General features: G+C 37.4%; 1 protein-coding gene across 4 annotated transcripts in view; it reads right to left on the reverse strand.

Moving 5' to 3' along the window:
- TOX (thymocyte selection associated high mobility group box) overlaps positions 1–13,056 on the reverse strand; it is a 222,723-nt gene that overhangs the window by 99,940 nt on the left and 109,727 nt on the right. For all 4 annotated transcript variants that reach the window (XM_040545649.1, XM_040545646.1, XM_040545648.1 and 1 more), the window contains exon 2: positions 8,991–9,056. In XM_040545649.1, the coding sequence (XP_040401583.1) occupies positions 8,991–9,056 (66 nt within the window). The remainder of the gene's footprint in view (positions 1–8,990; positions 9,057–13,056) is intronic.

Raw genomic sequence — 13,056 nt, forward strand, 5'->3', positions numbered from 1 at the left:
TTCTTCAACTTGAGTCAAAAGGCTTATTAAAAATAAAAAACTTTTTTAGCAACATCTGCAACATATACCTAAATTTTGCTCACTATAAAGCACTGGGTTAAAAACAACAACACAAACAACAACAACAACAACAAACAGAGATATGCATATTCAAGAACCAGAATTTAACTTACAAAAAAAAAAAAAAGGTCAAATCTTCACAAATCCTGCTGCTTGAAAATACAGATGATACACCACATTTAACCTGTCAGAAGCCTCATTAGCATCATAGACTCTAAACCAGCAATCAAGACAGTGTGCTTTTCACATGTTTACATTTTTAAATGCTCTTAAAATAGCAGTAGTATAGATTTACATTTAAGTATTTCTGCTCTGGGGGCAAATATTCTGTCTAAATTTCCTCATTCCATCTGAGAAAGACACCTAAAAATGAAGCAATCCTGTACCCAGGGCACACAATGTCAAAGGACAAAGAATCCTTTCCTTTTTTTTTTTTTTCCCCCTTCTCTTTACTTAGAAAAGCTTGGGAACAATGGATTGCTTCCCAGTTTTCAGAAGGACAGCGAGTCCTACCCACATTATACTTCTCCTGAACTACTGTTGAAATTTCCAGAAAAACGTCTGATTTCATGTAAAATGTTGCCACTTGAGAAAACAAAGATTGACACAGAGGCAATAGCTAGTCTTCAGAATTGTTCTGATTTCACTTTTGCTTAGCCCTGTGTCAATTGCAGGAAATCTTCAAAGGTTAGGGATATGAAAGCTCCCGATTCATATCAGTGGTGCCACTGAATTGAATGCCTAGATTTTGGACTTAGGACGTTATAGTAACAAAGCCAAGGAAGTACATGAATGAGTAAAGGTTATTTAAGTGAGTAAATCTGGAAGGATCTGGCCCTCTATTAATAAAGTGTCTTGTAAGCAGTAAGACTGCTGAGACCTCAGTAATAAGCTCAATCGTACTAGTATCGCACCAACCATCAGTAGTGTAGTACCTATTAAGACATTTTTATAAACTGCAAGAAATATGCGAGCTATTACAAGATATAATTCTGAAAAACAGACTTCTATGTAAGAAGCCAATTTAAGAGGAAAACAACATAAACAATAGTAACTTGTGTGCTCAAGTGAAGCATCTTTTTAATTTTGAGTAATGAAGATGTCAAGCCAAATGCTAGAGTAGTTTAACTTAATTAGGTGGCCTATTTTTCCAGGCAGCCTTTCATTTCCCATTGAAAACTCAGCTTGTATGCAAGGCAACAAGAGCAATTTTGTCTGTAATGAATACCTCTGGGACTCTGCGGAGTGATCATTTGAATGTTGCATTGAAGACTGGTTTGAGTAACTAGTTTGGGCTTGTTGAGCTGCCAGACTTTGTAAAACTAACTAGATTAATCAAAGCATGGCATCTTATCGGTTTATTCGGTCAGAGGGCCATAGGTCAACCTGACTGTACTGCAGCAGCCTTTGCCAAAAGGGACAGTATAATAGTAATTGGTCTAATTTGTAGTTCAAATTCATGTAATTCTTACAGACATTTTATGGACTAAAAAAGTTCATTTTATATGAAGCTCAGTTGAAAAATACTGCCTTTAACATTTCCCATGGTTACATCCCATAATTCATCCGCACTGCTGACCTGTAGAGTTTCCTGGAAAGGAAACTACATAACTAAAATATATGATGTCTATAATCTGTTTTCACATGCTAAAAAGTTGTACATGAAGGAGTAGAGGGAAACATTTTGAAAGATATTTTACACTGGTTGCTCATTAAACAGAAAGTTCTCTCGTCATGCACAGCAAAAAGCAGTGCATTTTCTCTTGTGATATGGGAAAAAATACCTCTGGCTTTTGAACACAGAATTCATCATTTGATGATTGATTTTCTGTTTACCTTTTTTCGTGGTAAAATAATAGCTTTTGTTATTTTTACTGTATTGATTTATAGTGGGCTTATCACTGAAGTTGCTATCATCCTGATGCCACAGCTCTGACAAGACGCAGTATTTACATTATTTCCCTCCCATTGGCAACTCTTAAGAAAAATATTTTTAATTGATGCACAGGATCACTGTGTAAACAACAGGGCCAACTTCACAGTTTTAGCATTACTTTGCACTATCTGACATTTACTTCTAAAGCCCCAAACTACTGGAGCAAGGCAATTACCTTCCAAAACTGCCTTCATTAAAAAGTTTTTACCCCTCATGGTTGTAAAGAAAATGTAAGTGCAGGGTTTCTACAACCAGAAGATGAATAAAAGGATGAAAAAATTGTTATACTTGCCAAGGTTTCTGATGTGATCTCAGTTTTACAGATCCATGCTAATGATTTTTGAAGGCTGGAGAGGGACACTTTTGTTTATACAACTGTAATTATGGGTATGTTTGCTTAGAATCCTTAGGGAGAAGTTTTTGCCCTCTTTAGTGTTTTTACATCATGTGCTATAGAATAGGCACTAACTGAAAAAAGCATTAAGAACATGTTTAAATAAAATAACTCATTTTTCGTTGATAAGTAGGGTCATATACATTTCTTCTAGTGGTTGGAGTAAAAGTCCAATACTTACTGAACAGCTGGACTAAAATCAATTTTAGTAAAGGAGGGTAAAGTTATTTCAGCTAAGTTATATCTTTTCTGCTAAGTTATATCTTTTCTGCTATCTTTTTCAGCTAAGTTATATCTTTTCTGGCATTCGATCATAGAAAATATAAAGGTGAAACTCTATAGTTAAATATGTACACAGTGCATGTGCATACACTTTGCATTAAAGACATTCATACATGCTTATATAGTACATATACATACATACACACATGCACAGAGCCTTGTTCATGTAACTGTTGATGCATTGTTATCAGGGACACAATTCTTTCCAGACTCTGGGCCTGATCCCCAGAGCATATTAGGAGATTATGTTTTACACAAAAGGGAAAGGTAGTGTAACATTACCTCTATCTTTAACTACTCGTTCAGGATATGAAAGATAAACCTGGTGCTTTTGTTCCCTGAGTCAATTTAAACTTACATCTCCCCATCCCCCCCCCCCCCTTTTTTTTTTTTTTGAAAGTGCCATCTACAGCCTTCTTCAAACAAATGGAGGAGCAGGAAGTGGACTCCCTTCTGTTGATAATGTATTTTTGAATTTACAAGACAGTGGACCAGGAACAGAGGGGTGGAATACGGTCTAAGAGAGCCCTGAACTGCAGCCAACCACAGACTGACCAGATGGCATTGTTCTCTCAGTGCGGAGATGTCTTCAACTAATTAGCAAAGAAAGACTTCCCAGCTTTTGGGCAGAATTGCCCTTGACTCCAGGGTAGTATGTACCCTCCTACAATGGACCGCTTTGATTATGAAAACTCATATATGTCTACTTGGATGGAAACAAATTGGTGAGAAGAGACTTTGCACTGGGCTTCACAGTGTGAAGCAAATAGCTGCAGTGATAGCAACTTACTGGTGAGGGCACGGTGCTCAGGGACAAGGACACCTGACTTGATAGAGCTAATGACAAATGCCCAGCCCATGAGAGAATTTTTGCTTTGTTCCTGAGTTGTCCTCTAGAGCTTCACCATTTGGGCTTTTGAATGTGGGTTTGAATGTCTTCTGGCAAGTGACAGAGGTGTGTTATACCCAAAGAAATACCAGATAAAGGATGCAGATCCATCATGATAATACATTTTGGAAAAAAAAAAAAAAGTCTTCACGATTTTAAGGAGAAAAGATTTAGGCATGTGGTTCAAGAGGCTTCCAGAATGGAAATCTCAGGATGATGGAATTCCCATTGTAATGTCCACACTTCCACGTACTTCCATGTACATACTCTGAAAAAGTACATTTATGACATACCCTTGTGGGTTCCTTCTGGACAGTAGTTCAGTGTGGTCCAATTCCAGGTCAGATCTCAAGTTTCAGGATGCTCTAGTCATCATCTGTTTTTCCCATGGGGAAGATGCAGAACTGCTGTAGTTTGCACCATCTAAGAATGCTATTTTTCCTGAATCCTTTCTAAGGCAGCCAACTGCTGCCATGCTCTGCTGACTGCAGCTCTAGGGCTTTGCAAGACGAGACAGATCTTCTGGTAGAGGTAGGATGTAGTGCCCTGAAATACTAGCCTACCTTCTGGAAAGGACTACAACAGAACAAGAAAGGGCATCTATTATACAGCATTTACTCAACCCTACTTCACATGAGTAATAGCTGACCTGATAAGAAATTAGGGTATAAACATGAAATAGGAAGTTAGGGATAAATCTACAATAATGCATTTGGCAACAAACAACAGAGGGTTCCTTTACTTTCCTACTGAAACGAAAAATCTGTTGGATGTCATCCTATCCCATTTTACCCTGGAGCTGTACAGGACAAAACAGTTTTGACACCCTTGGTGCCCACTGTGTTGAAGGGTGTGTATACATATCATACATAGGTCTCCCTGTCACACTTCTGGGAGGGAGGAAAATATCCTCACTGTGCAAGCAGTATGCTCCCCTCTGCCTCAGGTATCTCCTATCTTCCCACAGGGGCAATGCAGGTACTGCCCCAAATTACTGGCTAGTTCTCCTCTGTTCCCTTTGGATTACATCTTAAAATTTATCAGGCCTCAGGAAGGTTTAGAGAAGTGTCGAGGCTCTGTACAACAGAGTCCTGAATTACATTCTGTATTGTGACTAGGAAGAAATGTAAAATAAACAATATAATTTTATTCTGCGTTTTACATGGCCCACAAATTACAGGAGGAGAAATTACATGAAGAACAATTCATCTTCAAAATTCCAATTATAGGTGTGGGGAGAAAACAATATATTTCTGAGAATTTGAAATGCAGAGCAGTTGACATAGTTTTATTTTAAAATGATAAATATTTTCAGATTGAAGTGCAATTAGTAGTGAAAATGTCATGTAGTTTTACTGTGTATGTTTGTTAATATGGCTGGCATAACTCATTTAGGAGATGCCTGCAGTGCAGAGTCCTATACTACATATATCATAACCAAAAATACAGTACTTACATGTATATATAAAATGTACACAGAGACAACATTGCCAAACAGCCTTTTGGGACAGTCTAAAAGAATATCATTAATTTTTACAGTATACTTACACTTCTGGCTTAGTTCCAGCACTGGCTTTCTGTAAAAATCATTTCAAGTACAGAATTATGCTGTTTGCTTGCAGCAACATCACAGGAACAGTAGTGAGCCATATGTTGCTACTTAGCAACTTAGTCTATAAGTCCCAAAGCATGTACTGATTTGAAAATTGAACAGAAATGATAATTGTTTAGGGATGTTGTGAGGCGACTTGTCTTGGATTACCGAGCTATGCAGATGTTTGATGTTATATAGCAAAAGGAACAAAACTATATTTTTCCTGTCCAATGGCTGAGCTTATATTTATGTTAGCCTAAAGGCGATAAATTGATTAAAATCCTTAAAATAATAGAAGGTGATGTTTTTCTGGATATGAACACTTTGCAGTAAACAAAAAGAACTGAAGTGCAAAGTTCATCTTTTTCAGAGCAATTGAAACATTTCTTATGTCTAAATTTTATTTTATTCTACACTTCATTTTACAGTCCCCGTATTTCTTGAAAGGCTGGATTCTAGGAAATTAGAAAGAGAAGGCAAAGCAAGCAAAGCTTACTTCTCAGGATTAGATCCAAAGAAAGGAGGCGAGCATGTCAGCATGCACCAGGACCCCCAAAATCCAGCCTCTATAGTCATATAATCCTGAAGACAGCTTAATGGAAACCCCTTAGTCTCTGGTGTTCTATATCATGACCAAGTCTGCCATCCTACCTCCCAAATAAGCTGGGTCAGACTCTGAAATCAGAAAATGATGCTCACGCCTGACCCTGTCAACATGATCCAAGCTTGAATAAGTTTCTGATAGGGCCATGCCTCTCCTAACATTTGGGATTCACACTTTAGTTAACAGATGTGCATCCATTGAGGGAAGTGGAGAATTGAATTCACTCCTCATTCTGATGGGATTCAAACCCTTCATCTCTGACCTCACAGGAGAATAGCTGAGCTGCTGGGGACAGGAGGGAGCTTGCAGTCCTCTCCCTGAAGTCATGAGACTGCAAGGCTCATGAGCACAGATGGAAAATGGAAGCAGAAAACTCTATGGTTTAAGTGACTAGAATTTCATCTGGAAGAGAAAATTTTTTCATCTCTTCTTACAGGACTTTTTTTTTTTTTTTTAAACATCCAGTAACAGTGAGTGGAAAATGAACAAACAGTCCTGAAAACAGGGACCAGAATGTACAGTTACATACTTTCTTCTTCTTCTCCCTCTCCTGTAACCTATACAATCTTGCATGCTTTATTTTCACAGCAGTGAATACCTTATTCCTGCAAAATACTCTGGCTTTAACAGCAGATTGACTGTTGAAATGTTAGTCAGTTCACCAAATCTGGGTGACCACTAAACGTTTTCATCTGCGATAGAAAGTGCACCACATTACAGTCAGTGAAGACCTTACTCAGTACAGTCAATGGAGAATTTCTCAGTTCCTTCAGGGAATTACTAGCAGATATACTATGATATACTATAGATATACTATAGATATACTATAGATATCAGGAACGGGTTCAGGAAGGTTTCTTACACAGTCCAAATATCCTGCCTAGACAAGAGAAGCAGGATTTCCAACATCCACTCCATTTCCTGCTCCTAGCATGATGCGTTTATTTTTGTCCCCTTTTTTAAAAAATAAAAATTATTTTTTAAAAGTTACTATTACAGGCTTTCACATATATTCCCTTACAAAAACAAGAACACTGCAACAGTGTAAGACTACTGCAGCATTGGGAGAGAACCACTGTAAGGGAAAGAAAGGAGGGTGCAACAGCTGAAGGCTGATGGCTTCCTTCAAACGGGCATGGGACACTATTTGACTGGAGCATGTTTGGTAATAACACAAATACTGTGCCTGGCTGTCATGGAAGCTGTTGCCATATGGATCCCCCAGCAAAGGACAGAGAATTCAGACACCTACATCTGTGGTTTGAATTCTACCTGGGAGCTGGACACCCAAAAGCTAGACTTTGCCATAGTGAGTTTATAACTATATAAGCCCGTTATTAGTTCCAGCCCTTAGTAACTAATCAGAGTTTTCTGTCATCTTTGAATTTGGAAATGTCACAACTGATAGATTTTTTCCTTGAAGACAAAATAATTTGCACTTAAAATATCTAGCCCTGGATCTTTAAAGGTAGTTTAAGCACCTTACTTCCATTGAAATAAGTGAGTGTTAGATGCATAAATATCTCTAAGGATCTGGGCCTTGTTAGCACATGTAGAAACTGCATAAAAGATTAAAACTTATACTCTTAATTTTTCAATGTGCCATTTAAATTATTTAAACTAGAGGCATACACAGTACAAAAATATCAACAGAAGAAAAATAATTCTGATGTATAATGTGGATTTGCAATTCTTTATTCAAAACTATTTAAGACAGACATAATGATTCTCTGAAAGGTAGCAGCTGCTTTATAACAGCAATCATTCACAGAGTTTGTATTTCTACTGTTTCAAACAAATTCAATTAGCCCTTGCACTTCAAAACCCTTAAGGCATAAATGAGATGATACTAGGCTGCTTTAATCTAATAGTAATACTAAAACTTGTCAGTACAGTTTTTGGATTAATGGTTAGAGAAAAATTAATAATATAATTTTTCATTTTTTAATCAAACAGTTCTGTTCTAAACTACCTCTGGATCTTGGAGGGTTCTTAGCTGAATAAGTTCAATCACACACAAATCCTAAATGCAAGTATAGTTGGTCTCTAAAGGTATTTCAACAATAACTTCAACAGAAGACTGGGAAGCAACATGGTGGAACATTTTGAAGACAGTCTTTTTGATTGAACAGTGTAGTTCATCTCACACAGCCTCCAGCTTCCCTGGTCCCAAATATACTGGCATACTACATGCTACAATTAGGTAGCCTGTCACAACTATCTGAAGAACCCTACTTTATAAGGACTTTTAGATTTGAACGTAATGTCACTTTCCAGAGCTAAAATTGGAATTCCTGAACTATGAATTTACACCCAGCTTATCTACACACATTTACCGTGCAGGCAAACTTATTTCCCACCTAATGAGAGAGCTTCACATAACCCCACCGGTCCTGTCAGAAAGAGGTATATCAGACTAGCCACTGCTGGGCCTGAGACATTGCATGACCTAGACCACAAGTCCAATTATTCAGGGCAATTTCTATTGCACAATGTAACTGATCTACACCACTATCAACATGACTTACTACTACAGAATTAATTATCCTTTTTAAGAAATAATTTAAATCTTTCCATCTTAGAAAGCTACAGCATTTTAGGGTTCAAGTGGAAGTGTTTCTGAAAGGATTTTGAAATATGCATCTAATATCAGAATTAAGTGTGTACGGTTCCCCTAAAGGGAAAGGAATCAAAAATACCCACAAAGAATCCACATCACATTAAACCTTTTGGGCTGCAAGCTACGTGAGACTGAGTCATTTCCCTAACCCCGTTGCTAATGGTGTAACATTGGCAATGTTCCTCAGCCATACGATTAGCATTAAAAATGCAATTCTTCAACTACAACTGACCTACGAGTGATAATTAAACCTATTTGTGACATGTGTAGCTTATAATGATTAACTTGTCTGCAGTCAGATAAACAAATAACCTGCACCTGTAAAGACTTTATTTCCTGAAGGTAAAACAACTGTTTAGGAAAGATCATGCTGGCAAAACAGCTGCTTGCATTCTGGAGAGGAAACAAGGTAGTATCTTTCAACAAACGCCAACTCTGGTGTTTTATCAGCTCTATCTCATTAACTGGAAACAAGGCTTAAATGCTTTGTTTATAAATTATGATTATTCCTGATTGCAGCAGTTACTGATAGTGGCACTCATTTGCAATGCAACTCTTTGAATTTGTTTAATTACAATTTGAAACAAGGCAGAGAAGATTAATTAACCCACCTGGCTGGCTGGCACATAGTCCTGGCTTGGCTCTGTCATACTCATATACATGTTCTCACCGTCAAACTGCAAAGGAAATAATAGTAAACATTCAGCAAACTTGAATATTTTTCAGCATTGACTGAAAAAAAACAGTAGCCATAAACTAATATTACAGCCTGGTTTTAGAGACTTGTAATTGCGTGTGTGCATCATGTCTTTGATGTTCCTGTTGTCATCCTTATTGACCCTGGATGTCAGTGATTTGGAGTAATTAGCGCTCTAGTAATTACAGCTAGCAAGCAAGAAATGAATGGTTTCCTTTCATCTGCAATCTGTTTTAAAACAAAATGGCTCATTTTGTGCACCATGTATACATATTGCTGTTGGTTGTAATGAAGTACTAAGTGAATCGCACAGTTACTGAGAAAAGGAAGATGAGAATAGAAACTGCACTAAAATGTATCTTAATGGATTCCAACTTTAGCTTTTGAGCAGAACAAGAGTTGAAATGTCAAAACAAATTAAACCCCCTCCCATTGAAATGTTCCCATATCAGAAACTAGGAAATACATTTCCAGACAGCTTTCAGACATCTGAATGTATGAAATAGTATACCTCCTGACTGTATGGCTTAAAAGGATAGTTTGCTTGATGTGTGAATAAAATAAACTTTCATAATCAGAACTGCAAAAATACCCTTCAACAAATGAAAAATACCATTCTTGGAAACGTATACAAAGCAATTTCTGGTTCTTTTTCTCCCCTCAACCACAGTTAAGAAGTAACAGAAATGTGATAGAAAGGATTTGATTAAAAACTGAGGGTCTAGATGGAGAAAAACTCTCAGAATGGAAGCCTTATCCTTTATCAACACAAAGAAGTATAAAACTCATGATTTCTTACGTAATCTGGAAGATGTCCCCACAGAACTTCCATCAGGCTCACTTAAGTGGCAGTGCCAACAAGGTAACTATAGTGCCAGTGCCCGTTCAGCAGGTAGGGGAAATCTTTTCAAACCTTTCAAGTAGAAATGAACAACAGCAGGAATCCCCATCCTCAGCCATCAACCACAAATATCCAGCTGTTATGAGGTCTGTTTGAAATAACTTTCACCTGACCCCTTCTGTGAATGCTTAGAGTGACATATTTTGGAAATGAGCCATCATTTTGATGACGCGGAAGCATTTTTAAAAAATCCCCAACACCGACTGAGCTTGCTTTACTCCTACGGAAGGTGGCAGTGAAATTCCTGTGGACACTTCTCAATCCGTGCTGAGCTTTTCAGGATATGCTACCTGCAAGGTGCAGTATATTCAGCTACACCAAGGTGGCAAAGTCAAAGTGTGGCTTTGGCATACAGCTCCACCAATTTTTGCTGAGGCAGCTGAAGAGGTTTCGGCTTCCAGCTGTTCATCCTCTTCTTCTGCCAGAGGATACAAGCCTTGTAACAGCAGCAGTAAAACTGAACAAGTGCCAGCTCCTGGCACAGCAGCTGCTGGTCTGCCCTTCCTGGCCAGAGTTATTTAATAAAGAGTCACAGCCTATCTGTCAGAATCCCTATTTTCATGGGAGGGAAAGGATTATGCTACGGGCTCAGATCTGCCATAGGAAGTACAGTATTTCCAAAGTTTGATGGAACAAAAATAGTTGGAATAGGCCTTAAAGATATGGATTGATGATCTTTTAGTTAATTCACTGTTTCTTGTTTACATCTACCATTTCTTTCAGCTTTCTCAAGAATGTTATTCTTTATTAAAATTCAGGGTGGAATTTAGGAGAACATTTTTTAGTGTTTGGATTTTTTGAATGATGGAAAAAGGTCAATGCTTTGTTTCTTCTACTCAAATGGAAAGATGAAATTCTGAAGAGACATTTCACTGCCTGTGTTTGGAAACCAAGTGCCCCAGTGTAAGGTCTACGGGAGCTCAACATATTCAGCTTGTCAGACAAAAGGCTGAAAGGTGCCTTGATCACTGAGATTGGTACTTACACCCCAGAAAGATATCTTATAGCAAGATGTCAGCCTTCCTGACAGTGGTATAATGAGATCTAGTGTTGAGAAATGGAAGTTACAGAAATTCAGATCTGAAATAAGGTACAAATTCCTACTTGTAAAAAGAAGGTAATTAATCATTTTATCAACAACAAAGTCATCATTTCTTTTAGTTTTTAAAATAAATTTAGATTTTTTTTTTTTCCAGAAAAGATACATTCCAACATCACATTTATTAGAAATCCTTTGGACGGTGTAGTTAAGTTGGCTAGTTATGGCAATCCTATCTGCCCTGGAGACCATGATTTTTGAAGTCTCACATTTTGAATTTCCCTCATTATAGTCATGTATTTGCTATACTGCACAACAAACATTGCTATAATTCAAATACGATGTTGCATATGCTTAGCTGCAATGAACATGAATAAATTTCTTTCCTTCACTGCATATTGGCTAGATGCAGTCCAGGGTTGTTTCAATTTATTTTGCCTTCTGTAACACCTGAGCCTGTGATTTGAGAAAAGAATCTTACTAAAGTATACTAATTTTTCAGGGATTTCCTTGTTTTGGATGTTTGGTCAGCTGCCCTTGCTCTCAAGCTTACAATCACCAAATCTGCTTTCACAGAAAAATTTACCTAATGTCATTTTTACATGAATCTTGGAAATTTTCATCATTCTGTGTGTTGTTCTTAGATCAGTTTCCTACTTGATCTGTCTTGCTACTAAATGCGCAAGTACAATCTTGGTCAATCTTGGATCTCTGCGTTTCCTTTCTTTGCTTGTGGCCCTCTATTTAGCTCTGAAGTTATTCAGTTCTACTATGGTCTTTGGACTTAAAGTAAGCATGTACCAATGAAAGTGAAAGACAAAATCTGTACCTGAAGTTAAACTTCCTGACCTTTTGGCTTGACCTTAAACAAGAAATGACCTTCTACAACATTTCAGATCAATTTGTTAGGGTAAATTCTCAGAAAAATATATTGATGCATAATGTCTGCAAAATCTGAGTGATTTTTTAATATATAAAAATACCCAGCAGCTGTTTGGTTTATTACTTAATTTCTTCAATATTCAAACATGGAGTTAAGTCACTGCAATATTTAGCCTCTGTTTCTTAGAAGTATGTGTAAAACTTTGTAATAGGTTGTATAGTTCAATAAGATTTGATGGAATATGTATTTTTTGTAGTGTTTATATTTGCAGGATGCGGGCTGTAATGTATTAGCTAACACTAACACTGTTGTCATGTTAGTACTTATACTACATGTACAGCTATATAAATTATTATCTGCCCTCAGACTAGTGCAGTGTGGTGCATGGCTCCTTGGTGGTCCTTAAGACATCAAACATGAGCCTGCAAGCCAACTGTAAACTCAAATGACAAAGCATATACACATACGCTTTCTACAGCAGGTGTTCAGGAGACACCTCCTGTAAGTTCTCAATGTTTACTAAAATGTTTATAAAATAGGGAAATTATGATTTATGTAAACCAAAGCTGGAAAAAAAAAAAAAAAGTTCTCTTCAATGCTGAATTGTTTATTCATCATCTCTTCCAAAGAAGTGTGGAATACAGATGACCCATACATCCCACCCCAGTGGAAAAAAAAAGGTACACAAGCCTTCAGCGACAGAAGAGAAGTTCAGAGACACTGATGCAGTGCATGGTATCCATGCTCCCCTCTCCCCTCCCCAGAAATATGACTAGTCCCCACTGAAACAATAAACGCTGAAAAAAATGCCAACAGCATGATCATCTGGAAAGTCCTACAATTTATTTGCCCAAGGTGTATCAGAAGCTTCCAAAACAGGTCCCTAAACATCAGAAATGAATATTCTTTCCAATATTAAATTATTTCACCTTTTTATAACTCATGAGAGGTCTACCTGGTTGGTTATTCAGCTCTATATATTCTTATTCAACAGCAGTTCAAGCAGCCTATCCAGATAGACAGTGAGTCAACAGATCAGCAGATATGACCCAAAGATGTCTCCAACCACATTTTATTCTTCCAGGTTACACTCTGTGCCTCCAAAATTGTCTTATTTTACTCATCATCGCAGGTCTACAAGAACCTTGTATTTCCTA

This window comes from Cygnus olor, chromosome 2 (genome assembly GCF_009769625.2).
Source record: "Cygnus olor isolate bCygOlo1 chromosome 2, bCygOlo1.pri.v2, whole genome shotgun sequence".
NCBI lineage: Eukaryota > Metazoa > Chordata > Aves > Anseriformes > Anatidae > Cygnus > Cygnus olor.